The sequence below is a fragment of the Podarcis bocagei genome, assembly GCF_964188305.1.
Source record: "Podarcis bocagei genome assembly, chromosome: 3".
Taxonomy (NCBI): Eukaryota; Metazoa; Chordata; class Lepidosauria; order Squamata; family Lacertidae; genus Podarcis; species Podarcis bocagei.
This window is the reverse complement of record NC_138127.1, coordinates 89,276,630-89,292,126: the sequence shown is the minus strand read 5'-3', so window position 1 is coordinate 89,292,126 and position 15,497 is coordinate 89,276,630. Positions and strand designations below refer to the sequence as shown.

Below are 15,497 nucleotides of genomic sequence, written 5' to 3'. Positions count from 1 at the left end.
TATTCCGTTTAGACCCTTAACCTCAAACATCAAAGCAGGCTGCAGCTGGACTTCAACAGCCTTGCTCTAGGACAGAGAAGGTAGATTCGAACCTAAATCTTTGTCATACAAAGCAGGTGGCCTACCACTGAGTTGTGTTGAGGCCTCCAAACAAGGCAGAGAGACAGTTAGAGCAGAGGAAGAAAACATTTCCTGACCTCAAACATGCTTTCATCTGAATCTTTTGATAGAAACGGTTCAGTAACAGTACATTACGCTGCATTCCTAAGGACCCAGATTCAATCACGAGCACCAACATTCAAAATGATCTTCAAGTAGCAAGAGCTAACCTTGGCAAGAATAGCTAATACTGACCTGGACTGACAATGGTCTGACTTAGTATATGGTAGCTTCAGACATTAATTGCTTTCTTAAACATAGATTAATTACAGTGTAAGGGCAATCCAATTCTGTCTCTAGCTGTAACAGCCCCTGAGGAAAAATAAACATGTCTAGTTTGTGGTGAATCACCTAGTAAAGGTAAAGGTAAAGGGACCCCTGGTCCAGTCGTGGCCAACTCTGGGATTGCAGCGCTCATCTCGCTTTACTGGCCGAGGGAGCCGGCGTACAGCTTCTGGGTCATGTGGCCAGCATGACTAAGCCGCTTCTGGTGAACCAAAGCAGCACACGGAAACGCCGTTTACCTTCCCGCTGGAGCGGTACCTATTTTCTACTTGCACTTTGAGGTGCTTTCGAACTACTAGGTTGGCAGGAGCAGGGACCGAGCAATGGGAGATCACCCCGTCGTGGGGATTCGAACCGCCGACCTTGTGATTGGCAAGTCCTAGGCTCTGTGGTTTAACCCACAGCGCCACCCTGAATCACTTAGTAGTGTCTGCTACATACATATTTTAGTGAACGCTTCTTCACGCTCTTCACACATCCTTCAGCAGGGATACTGCTGAGTTTGATTATGGCCATCAGTGAAGTATTTATTATTATTATTAGTTGTAGTTGTAGTAGTTATTTTATTGTAGTAGCAGAGGGGAATCCAGTGTAGGACATCTTTCACAGCAGAAGTGATGATGCTGAGGCAAAGCGAATGAGGTATTATTGAGGTTTTCAAGTTTTTGTGACAGATTAGCATAGAGGAAATCAGAGAATGAGGGAATACTCCACAGGAACATAGGAAGCTGAGTCAGATCCTTCCATCAGTTCATTTAGCTCAGTATCGTCTTCACAAACTGGCAGCAGGTCCCCAGGATTATAGACGTGAGTCCTTCTCAGCCAGAGATGTCAAGGATTGAAAGTGGGACCTTCTGCATGCAGAGAAGATGTTCTACCAGTGACCTCTGGCCCTCCCTTCTTCTCTTTTCCTTGAAGGGGTCCCTACTTGATGTTAGCAATTAAAATGGCAACCCTTCTTTGCAGGCTTGCTTGCATTTCTAACGAAAAGCCAAGGGTTGCATTTCAGCTGGTTGAAGAGCCTTTGTTAAAGCCACTTCCGGACCTGGCGGGGTCCGGAAGGAGGTGGGGTTGCGGGCTTCACGCCCACCCCACGTGAGCGGGGGCTGGTTGCAGCCCCCATGAGAGCATGGGAATCCTGGCCGTGTCGTTCACCCAGCCAGCCAATTGGGTGGCTGGGGGGCGTGGCCTGCCCTATTTAGGGCCGGCGCGGCCGGGGCTCGCCCTCTTTTGCCGGCTAGCCCCCACGTTTTCCCACCCTCCCTCCCTTTAGGTAGGTTTCTGACTTTGCTATGGACTTCGGTCTGTCACCGCAAGGGGCATGGTAGGAATTTTTCCCAATTGGCAATTTGCAGCCATTTGGTTTTTCACCTACCTCGTAGCAACTCGTCACAACTCCTTGGCATTGGCAGTTAGGCATTGGTAAGAAGGGGTTAAGAGGATGTGGGGGGGGGGAGGAGCGCCATCACCTCCCCACAGAGAATGAAGGGTGGTCCGGTAAAGGACTCCGGGGAGCGTGGCCCTGTCCGAAGCCTATGGAGGTGTGGGCCTAAGGCACGCCCCCGAGCGGTGACCCGGGGGAGCTCCTAGTTGACATGCCTCAGCAGGAGACTCCCCCACTATGATGTTAACCCTTCCCGTGTCTCCAGCAAATGGGCTGGAGCCGGATAGTCGATAGGACCAATGCCTAAGCCAATGCCTCTCATTCCTGAATTCAATAAAGTTGTGGCCTAATTCGCCCATTTAACCTTAAATTCTAGTGTCTGGTGTCTTTATTTATCCTTGGTGGGGGGCGGGAACTTGCCACGCAAAGCTCTATGTGTCTTACAAACTGACTCTATATGCCGTCAGAAGTAAGCACCACTGAGTTCAAGGGACCTTCATCCCAGAAGACAATGCACAGGATCGCAGTCATGCTGAGTCTAATAAATCAGATTTTACGCTGTGTACTGCTGCTTGTTGGTGTGATACTTCTGAGTTTACCTATGTGTAATAATGGGTCGACACAGCTGCCTCTAATTGGGTACTCTCCTTTGGGGTATGTTTATGTGGGATGTCATGATGGCCTCCTGGAATCAAAATTGACCACTACACCACTGTGGCCATGTAGCTAAAGGTAGATGATGTGTAGCACAAGTTACTTTTTCTTGTGCATGCAAAGCAATATATGTTTCAGAATTTTGAAAAAAAAAAAGCAGTTTGGATTAACATAAAAAGCTAAGTGTTCAGTCAACACATGCTGGACTGGTATATAATTTTTGTCTGACAAAATTGATTCCAAGCGAGAGCCAAGCACAAGTCTGAAAACGAGCCAGCACTTCATCCTCATCCTACTTTCATTTAGCATGGGTAAAAATTCATACAGAAACAATGTAAAAGAAACATAAGAAGTGTCTTACCAGCTTGAGACTGCTTGGGCTCTGAACTTCTCTTGGTTTCTTCTGATTATATCACTTACATCTATAACACTGGTTAAGAATCATCCATAAAATAAAACTGATGGATCAAAAGCTACTCATTTTTCATGGCAAATATTTCTGCAACCATAGTCAGTATTATATATTATGAGCACACATGCGCAAGAGCTGCCACTTAATCTCAGTTAATCAATATGGGGACCAGCGCAGCTCATTTGCATCATGCTCAGATGGGGGGTAAGTCAATGTGGTGACCTTCAGATGTTGTCGGACTCCAACTCCATCAGTCCCAGCCAGCATGGCCAATGGTCCAGGCTGATGGGAGTTGTGGTTCAACAACATCTGGAAGGCATCACATTCCAGATGTTCATGGTAGTGATGGGCTAACACACAATGACTAGTTGTGGTTGGGAATACACATCAGAATGTGCACCCCATTGAGATGAACAGCACTGACAGACATCCATCCTTAAGTGCACCTTTAGATAATAATAATAATAATAATAATAATAATAATAATAATAATAATAATAATAATAATAATAATAATAATAATATATTTGTATCCTGCCCTCCCTGGCAGAGGCCAGGCTCAGAGCATGCAGTACCTCCCACCCCCATCACAAGCTTGCTGAAGTGTTTACACATCCCACCAAGGATACTTTGGTCCCTGATGGAAAGTAAAATGGATAAAATTTGTCATAATTAGCTATCAAATGTAAGAGGTAGCTGAAGGAACCCTAACTCTTAAACAGATATACATGAAAGTCACTTTATGCCAGTTAAACTTGCCCAGGGGTAGTCAGCCTTTTTATACCGACTGCCCACTAATGGATCTTTCTTGATGGTAAAATTTCCTTACCACCCACCAGTGCTCGGTGGAAGGAGGATTCAACTTGTGCCGTAGAACCCCCAGCCGCCCACCTAGAATCCTGAAATGCCCACTAGTGGGCGGTAGGGACCAGGCTGATAACCCCTGAACTTGCCCTTAAACACATGTACTCTGGATTACAGAAGAAATCACCCTAAAGTCATATCACCCTGGGGTATACATCAGTCTGCTAGCCCTTCTTTCTCACCATCATTCCTGGCAAACTATCAACACTTCCTCATTGGAACCAGTGAACTGAGAAATTATTGAAAGTTGCCTGTTATTGTTGTTTATTAAATTTTTATTCTACTCTTCCTTCTGAAGAAAGCCAGTACCTCCATCCTTCTCCCATTTGCTTGGAAATCAGTCCCACGACTTTCAAGAAAACCCACTTAGATTACTGCCTAGCCTCAAAACCAGGAGAGCATCCTTCCAGACATACATGCTTTGAATTGCCTGCAACACCAGCCTTAAAAACCATGGACATGCGAAATGGCTTACCCTGAAGTAGCTACAGCAGCGTTTGGTATGAGGCAAGAGTAGCAATTCAATCCTGCTATGTTGTTAACCAGTGATAATGTGAGGTCAACAGGCTGCTTTATATTTAGCAGGTAGACTTGCACTGACATAGAGGTTATATTGTTAGGGGAGTTGTCCTAGGTGAGTTGTCCCCATTCCCATTCTCACCGATTTATGTGCGAAATACAAATTGCAATGATGTTATGACACACATAGACTTGTGGGGAATCCCAGCATAGTGGTGTTTGTAGCACTGGCATGGATATAGTTGCCGCAGGAGCAGCTTGCAAATCACATTAGCGGCGTTTGCAAAGAAAAACACATTTCTCTAATGCATCACCGTTGAAAGTAACAGAGGCTCAGAAAGCCATAATAATGAAGTTTATGAACATAACAGACGTGTGTGTGTGTGTGTGTGTGTGTGTGTGTGTGTGTGTAACAAAATAGTAGAGATAATGTTGTTGCTGTGAAAAATACATTAAAAAAAGCCCTCTGGGTTTTGGATTATTTTTTTTTAACATGTTTCCATGGTGTTCTGTGTAACACCATGATCCGAATCATAGAGAAAAGAAAGGGCACGACTAATATCATAAAGAATTATGTATTATTTGGTTAATTAAGCAAATACGCTAATAAAATATTGTATACTTTTAAAAAAAAATTGCCTTCAATAATTTTGTTTTAGTTGTGTAATCATGAAGGGTTCAGACCTGCATCCAACTACATCCTACACACATGCACAAACATTTGTTACTGAAATCAAAATAACTTCTACATAGAATATGTTTATAGCTGGATGCAGAATCATAAACAACATATTTAACATAGTGCATAAACCTTTATTTTCCAGAATCCATTCTCAAGCTTCTCTTTAAAACCTAGATTTTCTAAGATTATTTAGAGAGCCATACACAATATAGCTATATTATAATATTACTGGTTTTTGTGGGGGGGGGGTTGCATTGTGGATATTGTAATATACTCTGAGCTTGTCTCACATTTCTAGATACCATATTTCAATTCATAAGTACATGATAAACAAAGAGCTAAAATAAAGATCACTTTTAAGCAGCTCCCCAAACCATTTTTCCTCCTTGAAAGTCTCCATCAGTGAATGTGTAAGTTCTCAGCTGTATTTACATTAGTGCAAATAGTTTAAATATACCACATAACTTTCAGAATGAGATCTGGCTAAGAAATTTGTAGACTGGAGCAAGGCATGAATGTCAGATCATTACTTCATTAATTTTAAGACAAAATAATACATTAATAAAACAGTAGTGTTACTATGCAATGCAATTACTAACAAGTGTAATTTAATTTCAGTGCAGCTTAGGAAGTGCAGCTATACATTATAGCTTCTTATACCATAATATGGTGCTATATGAGCATTGGCAGAGTTTTAAAAAGAATACATTCATGTTTGCATGGCGCACTACAACACACTGGAGTTTTATTGTTAAAAGTACCCCTAAATGTTATACAATAGGGAAAGAGATTGCTTAAAAACTGGAATAGTTAATATGAAAGCCGGCTTCTGTGTTCCTTATACCTGATATATATTGATTTTCTATTAAGAGAGCACATGCTTTGACATCCCTGTAGTAAATGAAATTATTACTCTCACAAATGAATTGACAATAAACCCATCAAAGACTGATGGGACACAATACACTCAGTGGGTTTTTTTTGAGGGGGGAGTAAAAAGGTAAATCAAATCCCACCACCACCAACAAATTCAAAACTACACAAAAGCAGGACCCCTAGATATCCTCTATGAATAATGCTAATAATAGCAACAATAATAAGTATAACAATGATGATAATATAAAAGTGAATGCTCAGATGCAAAGCACTATTGCCAGGTCGATTTTCAATTACATTTCGCTGATGTATTCATTTGTTTCTTAATGTGTTCATCTTGCCCATTAAGAATAATTAGCAGGCTTGCTTAGTGATTTCCCGGCTTCTGACTGTGATTTTCTCTCTTCCTGGGTTGACACCATTTTGACATATATATATATATATATATATATATATATATATATATAGTAAGTGGCATATAATTTATAAGTTTTAAAGAAATTTAAAGGACAAAGGTAAACTCTAATTTTAAACAAGAAGGGTATTTTAATTTAATAGCTCAACAACAGAGCACAAAACAAGGCACTTTGTAACCCCCCATCACAGAATCGACAATTTTTGAAACGTATTTGCTTAGGGAAGTTTCTAGTTGAGTACAAATCTTTATTCAAGCATCCTGACAATGGCACTGAAAGTTATTGTGCAAACAGCTCTGCAAGTTAATACTAAAACATTTAATAAATTCAACTGATATTTTTTTTATTTCCATGTAAGTGTGAGGTCAGTAATATTTTTGTTTATGTTCTGTCCTCAGCTGCAATTCAGTGGGTTGATATGGGTAGTGTTTAATCTAAAGTATATTTGATAATTGATTGTTTCAAAGCAGTATACTTTGACCATATAGAGAAACAGAAAACAACCAGATTGTCATGGCAGATTTGCTTTGCAAAATCCAAAACTCCTAAAAATTGTTTTTTTAAAAAAGTTCTATTCGCATAATAGATCATTGGATGACACAAAGGATTTTGACGCTGCAAGAAAACTTTATAATAGAGACCTGCGAGATACTGTTAAAGCTGTCTGGTGCTTAATTTGTGATTCTAAAAATCTAAAAGTGCAAGCAAAATATCAGCCAGGTTAAATAAGTTCAGTTGGTTATAATATATCCTGATTCAACTCTACTGATTCTTAAAAATGTTTTCCTCATGTACATCTTTTACAGAGGTACTAGAGAAAGCAAAAGTATAATGCATAACTATATGGCACACTGCAAAACTGTAGATTCTAGGTAGAAAAAAAAGTCAACAACATTTTCCTGGCTTAATATTATAAGAGGGAAAATATCCCCTTCCCCTTTCACCCCAACCCCATTTTAAAGCATCTGTGTGTCACATTCTTAAAAGATGGGATAAGTGCCTAGGACTGCCTTCATCTTTGAATTCTTCAAGAATTTGACACAGATATCGCTGTATTGAGGTCCCCCAAAGAGGGCACAGTGTTCTTGAAGTCTGATTGTCGATATCCTTGCATTACCATTGTATGCATACTGTAAGCACACATTGTTTCCCTCAAAAAACAACAACCTCACAACAGAATTAAATAAAATTGAGGGGGAAAGGACCTATCTTGTGAATACTAACAAAGAGATTTCTCCATAACTTTGACATGCCAGTATTCCGCCACTAAATGAAGACCCCTAACATGCAAATGTCATTATTGTCAAGAACCAAAGCAAACAGAGACCTTCTGCGTTCCCCTCTCAATTTCTAACAGTCATTAATATTCACTATGGGACTTAGCTTGTATGCTATTGTAGACACTTAGTTAACTGAGAGGGAATAATTTGCAGTCATATTAAAGTGCAAATTTGTTTACCTGCATATGTACTAATTAGATTTAATAAAATGTATTCCAATACAAGAATGAAAAGTGGTATTTAAAAACCTTGTTTTAAGAGAAATACTGGGCGATTGGTAATGAACTGAGTGGAGATGCATCTTGCATGAAGTTAGGGAAAGGTTACTATGAGTGTACTATTAATAATAGTACATAATAGTACATGTACTATTATGTGTACATGCTCTAAACAGAAACAAAAGGTAGAAGCTGGGATAATATCCAACTAAGTGATACTCAGAGAAGACCCACTGAAATAATTGAGTCTACTATGAGTATGACTAATTTTGGATATCACTCTGGGTAAATACATATGTAACATATATATTTATTCAATATAAAATGTCAATATCTTGAAGCAAAACCAGCAACTGGAAAATCCGTAAAACTGGAATTGTAAGGTCTGCTGTTGTATAACTTTAAACAGAACTGATTTGAATACTTACATAACATGGGATCAGTATTTATCATGTTTCTTGATTCTTTCTTTCAGAACAAGCACACTTTTTTAAAGTAAAAGGGAGTGTGAATTCCCCCCCCCCCAGGGAACACTGTAAATCTATTTAATAACATTATATATTTTTAATTATTTACAGTGGGTATGTGTACGTATGCATATATTATTATATGGACCCCTTGCTGTCCTTTTATATCAATTGTTGCTCAGGTAGTGAAAAAGGAACGAGTCCAACAGACCAGTTTTCTATCTGAATAAGGATACTTTTGATGGCCTTTTCATTTCCATCAGTTAACAGAACTTCTTTGACATCTGCAGAAATAGCAACCTGGAAGGTGGGGGTGGGGGAAGAGAGAGAGAGAGAGAGAGAGAGAGAGAGAGAGAGAGAGAGAGAGAGAGAGAAGCATAGCAAACAATGAGCAAATATGCTTGTCTGTGTGGAAGTGAAGACAGGAGTGACAAGCCTTCAGTATCATGCTTCCTCACCTATTTCTCTGTAACAGTCTTCAATCTTTTTTCATTTTATGTCTGCATTATTTTAATCATTCAATCAAATCAGTCAATACTTTTATCATTCCATTTGCGGGAGCCTCTATCTTGCTATCATTCTGTTCCGTAATTGCATTGTGACAGCGGATGATGGTATTCTGAGAGGCTTTCATTTGCGGGCTTCTGTTTATCTAGCAGAGCCATCATACGAGGCTGTCACTCTGCCTTTCAGCTTGCTTCTGTCTGACTGCCTGATGCCCTTCATATAACTTTGCATTGCAGGCAGATGGCTTTGTAAGGGTAATTTTTTTGTGAGCTTTGACATGCTCGCACATTGGGCTGTAACCTCGACACATTGTGTAAGAACGACAGGTTTGTCAAATGCCAATCAGTGTAACAATATGCTTTTATTTGTAGAGACATAAAAACTTGTCTAATGCACTGCACTGCTACATAATATCTCCTGAATACATGACTCAGAACCCAGAGAATGGTGAATGACGCTCCTGAATGGCCAATCTAATTCAAAAGAATCTAATTACCGAGAGCTCTGGATCATGTTTGTTGGTGTAATAATGCAGGCAAAACATTAGCAGCTATATCATGGTGCTCCAACTGTGATTCGCCAGGCTATTCCTGTATCTTAGCAAATGGGGGGGGGGGACTATAATCTGAGGAGGGGGGAAGCTTCAGCTATGGCAATGAAAGACAGACCGTACGTGGCCTGGAATGTCACAACAAGAGATATTGACTACACTGAGGTAAAATGTTTCTGCTCATCGAGGCAACCATAAAATCAATATGATACGAAAGCAAGTCAATCTAGAAGGTCTCTCAAGACTCTGCAGCTTGACCGCAGCTGATTCTGTTGACAGTTCTCTGACCCAGCAGTTGGAGGCACTGGAACATTTTTTCCCCTTTGTTCCTCCCTCTGAATAGGATTGGAATTGAGAAAAGACCTACCATAAGCCCAGCCAAGCATGTCATGCCACCCCCTAGCTCACACACAGCAAGGCCCCTGAAAGAGAGAAAAGAAATGGTAGAACCCATACAAATTAGATGAAAATGGCCAGAGAGACATATATGTTACAAGAACAAATTGCTATCTGTAGTGCGGCGTGGAGGTACCAGGAAGTAGCAGAGGCATGACCGGGCTACCTCATGTCGTTTTGCGTTTTAAAAATAATTATGAAATAGAAAAGTCACAAAGCAGGCAAACCAGTGGGGGTTCCCTCATTAGTGCTCAGTGCAACATTACCACCGCTGAGCTGAAAAAAAATCCGAGAAGGTTCTCTCCCTCCCCCCCAACCATTCCTTGTCAATGGCACTGTCTTTTAGAACTAAACTAGCTAGAGTAACGAAAGATAATTGTTAGGAAAGGATAACACTGTTAATTCACATTCATTCGTTCAAAAACAGTTAGACAAGTAAATGAAAGAATTAATATAATTTCTCTTGCTCACTCTTGCTCCCACCCTCTGGAGAACTATGGAATGAAATAGTTGAAATTTGTAACAGAAACTCTGACATTTAAAATAAAGTACACACCTCAGCTGTGTGTGTGTGTGTGTGTGTGTGTGTGTGTGTGTGTGTGTGTGTGTCTTTCTTTCTTTCTTTCTTTCTTTGCTATGCACAGGTGGAAATTTTAGCTCATAATTAGCACTTTAATTACAACAGGCCTACAAAAAATCCTAGTTGTTTTTTTGTTTTTTAAAAACACCCTCTTAGCACAACTGCTTTGTGCCAAGTAAATCTGCTTTTAAGAAAGTCCCATTGATATCTCTGGGATTGTTCAAAAGTAAGTAAGCTTTGACTGGTGCCCATAGAGTAAAAATCAAAAAGTTTGTGCAACATCAGTTGTTTCCTTAAAGATCACAAATGAGAATGCTAAGTATCTGATGTGCACATTTTTATTAATTTATTTCAAAGTTCATTGGCAACCACAACCTAGAGTGCATTTATGCAAGAAAATACCATTTCATGATAGACATTTGCTGGGATATTTAAAACTCTTGGTGGATAAAAATAATTCAAGACAGGTTACGAGTTATATTGTATAGCATAAAATATACTAGAATGGAAACCACACAAACAAAAATAATAAAAATATTTTCATAAAATTCCCAAATAAATAAAGTAGCTAGATCACTCCGAAAAGTGTTTAGGGCTAAGCTTTCGGTGAGCTTCCTCATGGAAGAGATAACTAAGGAGCAACCAGTAAGAACACAGGCTGACTTTTCCTTGTAGACACTGATCCTGGTCCGACTGCAGTTGCTACCAATTAGTTTCTGGGTGCAATTCAAAATGCTGGTTTTATAAAGCCTTAAATGGCTCAGGACCATAATACCTCAAGGACCGCCTCTTTCCATATGAACCTACCCGGACCCTAAGATCATCTCCTGAGGCCCTTCTATGTGTGTCTCCTCCTTGAGAGGTCCGGAGGGTGGCAACACGAGAACGGGCCTTATCTGCAGTGGCTCCCTGTCTGCAGAATGCTCTCCCCAGGGAAGTTCGCCTGCCACCTTCATTGTACACTTTTAGGTGCCAGGCAAAATCATTCCTTTTTAACCAGGCCTTCAGTTCATTTGATTGACATCCTATGCCCTTTTAAAATGTGGAGTTTTGGGGGAGGAGGGTTATTGGGTTGTTGTTTTTATTTCAATTATATTTTTTGTTTTATATTTTGATTTTGTTCTGTGAACTGTCCTGAGACCTCTGGGTATAGAGTGCTATATAAATTCAAACAACAACAACAGAGATACACATCAGTATGGGAGCGATGTTTCGTAAGTTTTGATAAGGTTTGTTTATTCATTTCAAACATAAAGGAGGTGTCTGAAAGATATGGGATTCAATTAAATTTTACTCAGAGTAGGCCCACTGAAATTAATGAACATGAGTAAGTTAGGTCTAATAATTTCAATAAGACTAGTTGAATATCACCCATGCTTCAACACAAGCACTTGGAACTGCGCATAGGAAGCAACTGGAGGCTGGTGAGGTGCGGGGGACAAGAAACCCAAGATATTTGGTATAATGCTCATTTGGGTTTTGTTTTGCATGAAAAGGACATTGTAGAAGTGTGCCTATGAAAAATTTACATTTATACTGTTGTTGTTGTTGCTGGCATCCGTCTGTCTTGAGAGACAATGGAAGACTGCGCCATTGGGAGGTAAAGTCAAACCATTGGAGAGTTACAGTTCCACACAAGGTCAACCTCTGGCTGAGAACTGAATCACAACAGTCCAGAAAACAGAGTTGAGGAGGAGTTGTAATCAAGCAGAATAAAGCAAGCCAGAATCAAACACAGTCCAGAGGACAGAGTAATTGAGTAGACATCCTGAGGTCAGCAATATGGGAAGGCAGTCAAGAGGTAGGGCAAAGAAGGTAGCACAGGTTGCAAGAGTCTCCGACACCCATTCTCATCCTTGGGTTCCTAGATGTTGCTGGACTACAGCTCCCATCATGCCTGACCCTGGCCAGGATGGCTAGGAATGGTGGGAATTGGAGTCCAACACCATGTCTGGACTCTTGGTTGAGAAAGGCTGGCCTGGAAGGGGAAAGACATGTGGTGGTCCATCAACTAGTAGACCTCAACTGAGGGCTTATATAGTCTGGTCCCTCAGACTCCATCCAGGACCAGCTGCACACACTTACTTCTGCCCTCAGGAGCCCTTTCTTCCCAAGGAGTCCCTTAATCTCAAGTTGTTCCCTTGGGCTTTCAGGCATGTGCTCTTTTGCTGAGTCCGGAATTTCTGACAACTATGTTCTCTGAGACTGGGAGAAAAGTTGACCTTCCCCTTTGTGTGTGTGGGGGGGGGGGTGGCAGGTCTTCTGCTGCAGGTGAATCAGAGGGTCCACTCCAAGGGCCCTTCCTGACAGGCCTGGTGAGGTCTCTCCCTGGATACCAAGGTCTTCCAGATCAGTGCTGAAATGGGATAGAGTCTCCAGGCTCAGGGAGTTCTGGGTCTTTGTCAGAGGACAAGGTTTTCAGAATTGTGTCAGGCCCCAGTATGACAAATCCACTGGTGTTGTAGCAAGGGGGGTTGGCAGACTGAATGGGATTCCTAGATGCAGCTTGGGGTTTGTCTACTAATGTATGAAATATAGTACCTTGATGGGGATAGTGAGCATATTGGGACTTGGCCGTGTGAACTTGCTGCAGCAATACTAGCTGTGATCATCTTGGCTGTGAGTCCTGAAAGACCTGCTCCCTGCTTTTCAGGTCTTTCCCCACCTGGCCTAGGGAGGGTGGGTCACTGACTGGCTCTAGCTCAAAAGTTAAGGCTGCTGAACAGACTCTTGTTTGTTTAGGGGTTTTTTCCAGGGGTGGGGGGTTGTTGCTGTTACTGATCTATTTTTTGTATTTTTATTTTTATATCTTCTTGTGATTTATGTAGAAAACTTTCAGTCTGGTACTTTTTGATGTGTTTTATTTATTGTTTATGACTACTGGGAGAGAGGAGAGTGAGAGGAGATACGATAGCCATCTTCAAGTGTTACATATGGATGCTTTAGCTGAGATTCCTGCATTCCAGGGGTTTGGACTAGATGGCCCTTGGAGTCCCTTTCAATTCTACAATTCTATTATTCTGCTTTAGTCCTATATGTAATTTTTTCATGTTGTAAGGCACCTTCAGCATGGTTTTAACTATGAAGAGGCAGCATACAAATAAAGTGGTGTGTGTGCGTGTGTAATACTGAAGTATACTTCAACAGAAGTAACAGGATTATATGATATATGATTATATGGTATCTGAAGAAGTGTGCATGCACACGAAAGCTCATACCAAGAACTAACTTAGTTGGTCTTTAAGGTGCTACTGGAAGGAATTTTTTTATTAGGATTATATGAAATTCTATGGTGATAGTGATAGTGAGGACACAACTACCATTGGCAATCAGGTGTCCAGGAAGTTATCAGAGCTATACCTAGAAGTTGTTTAATTCTTTGAGGTGGAAAGGGAAGACTTCCTTTTGGATTTCTGGAACTTTCAATAAGGAGGATAAGAGTGGGATTTCTTTGATGCATAGCAGGAGACTGGTAAAATTCTAGTTGGGACCCCCATATTGGGCCACATGCAATGATTTGGTCAGAATGTTGTTTTGTACTGATTTATTTTCTCTGCAGTTTATTCATTGTACCCTGCTCTTAAATCTATATAGATTAAGGGTGTTCAACTGTCAGGGGCAGTATGCTTCAGAATACCACCCACTGGAAACCGCAGGATCGGGGAGAGCTGCTGTGCTTGGCCCTACTTGTGTGCTTTCCATAGCCATCTAGTTGGCCACTGTGAAAACATTATGCCACTGGATTGATCCATTGGGTTCTTCTTAGGTTCTTAAAGGTAGGATTTTAAATAGTTTTACTGAATGAATGAATAAATAAATAAATAAATAAATGTCACAGATCATCTGCTGAAATTGCTGCCTTAATGTCACCTAGCATATATAATCTAAGGAGTGTTCAGTCATCAAAAAGTCCAGAACAACCCTCCAGACCAAAGCTAGTTTCCTAAAGACTGCTGTGGAAGTTACAAAACAGAGCTCTAGGAGGTACCAGATATACAGATTCAGAACTCAATTGTATGTGTCCACAGAGATCATGAAGAAGAGCCAGATGCATCCCTGAGGAAAATATCTTGTGGTCTTAATTACAGAAGGAAGGGCAGCATCCATACTTACTATCCAATGTGGTGTCTGCAATTATGCAGAAGACTTAAGTATACTGAACAAAAATACACAAGTGAATACACAAATACAACAACGGCAACAACAGTTAAAAAGAGTTGTGACAAATATATTACGCTGAGTTTCCACAGACACCCTGACAAAAGGGCATGAGTCCACAAATATTTATGCCATATTAAATGTGTTAGTGTCAAGGGTGCCATAAGATTCTTTGACTATTTTTGTCGCAAGAGATGTCCCTCTGAAAAAAAGGTGAAAATTTAACCATGGGCATTTAATGTATGGATGGCAATCAGTTTCATGAAATTAGCTCTATGCTGTTGATTCCAGATCTATTTTTGATGTTCAAAATTTATATACAGTATAGGCCTATAAAATAGGCAGTCAGTTTTTCATTTCCATATGAACATCTGTACTAGGTAGGAAATAGGTCTTTGTCCCCTACCCAGCTCATATAGCACATGTAGCAGAAGTGAACACTCATAGTTCAATATGTGCAAAGACATACACCAATCTACATCTTGTTGGCATCTGTCTGTCTTGAAAGAAAATGGAGTACGCCACTGGAGGTGAAGTGAAACAGCTGGAGAATCACAGCGCCTGCTGTGGCTGCAGGGACCAGTAACTCATAACTGCTGCCTCCTGCATTGTTTTTGCTGCATTAGCAGCAACAAAGTGGCCTTTCAGGGGTGCAAGCCTGGCATCACCATGGTGGGTGAAAATTTTGGAAAGGTTGGGAGGTTTACCAGAGGCAGAGGTGCAGCGGTTTTTCTTTTTCTTTCTTAAAATAACCTTCATTTTAGCATCACCAGTTGTGGCAGGAATAGAACTCCTTTGGTCGGCTGCCAGCTGGCACCCCCATCTCAATGAATGATCAAATATAGTGCCATTATTGGAGAATGATGGAGACATCCCCCACCTTTTTTAGAGGAGGAGGAGGAGGAGGAGGAGGAGGAGGAGGAGGAGGAGGCGGCTAATCTGTCTTCACGGCAAGGGTGGAGGCCCTGTGGTACTCAAATGGCCATGCTGCGGCTGATGAGAGCTGCCACCTAATAACATATGGGGTCACCAGATCCCCATAGCTGGCCTATGACAAGCACCCAAATGTTCTATATATTTGCATCCCTAA

General features: G+C 40.9%; 1 protein-coding gene across 2 annotated transcripts in view; it reads right to left on the bottom strand.

The window, feature by feature from the left end:
- CAMKMT (calmodulin-lysine N-methyltransferase) overlaps positions 1 to 15,497 on the bottom strand; it is a 249,531-nt gene that overhangs the window by 35,174 nt on the left and 198,860 nt on the right. For both annotated transcript variants that reach the window (XM_081188781.1, XM_081188782.1), the window contains 3 exons: positions 9,641 to 9,695; positions 8,453 to 8,516; positions 2,844 to 2,904 (listed from right to left, as the gene is read on the bottom strand). In XM_081188781.1, the coding sequence (XP_081044907.1) occupies positions 2,844 to 2,904; positions 8,453 to 8,516; positions 9,641 to 9,695 (180 nt within the window). The remainder of the gene's footprint in view (positions 1 to 2,843; positions 2,905 to 8,452; positions 8,517 to 9,640; positions 9,696 to 15,497) is intronic.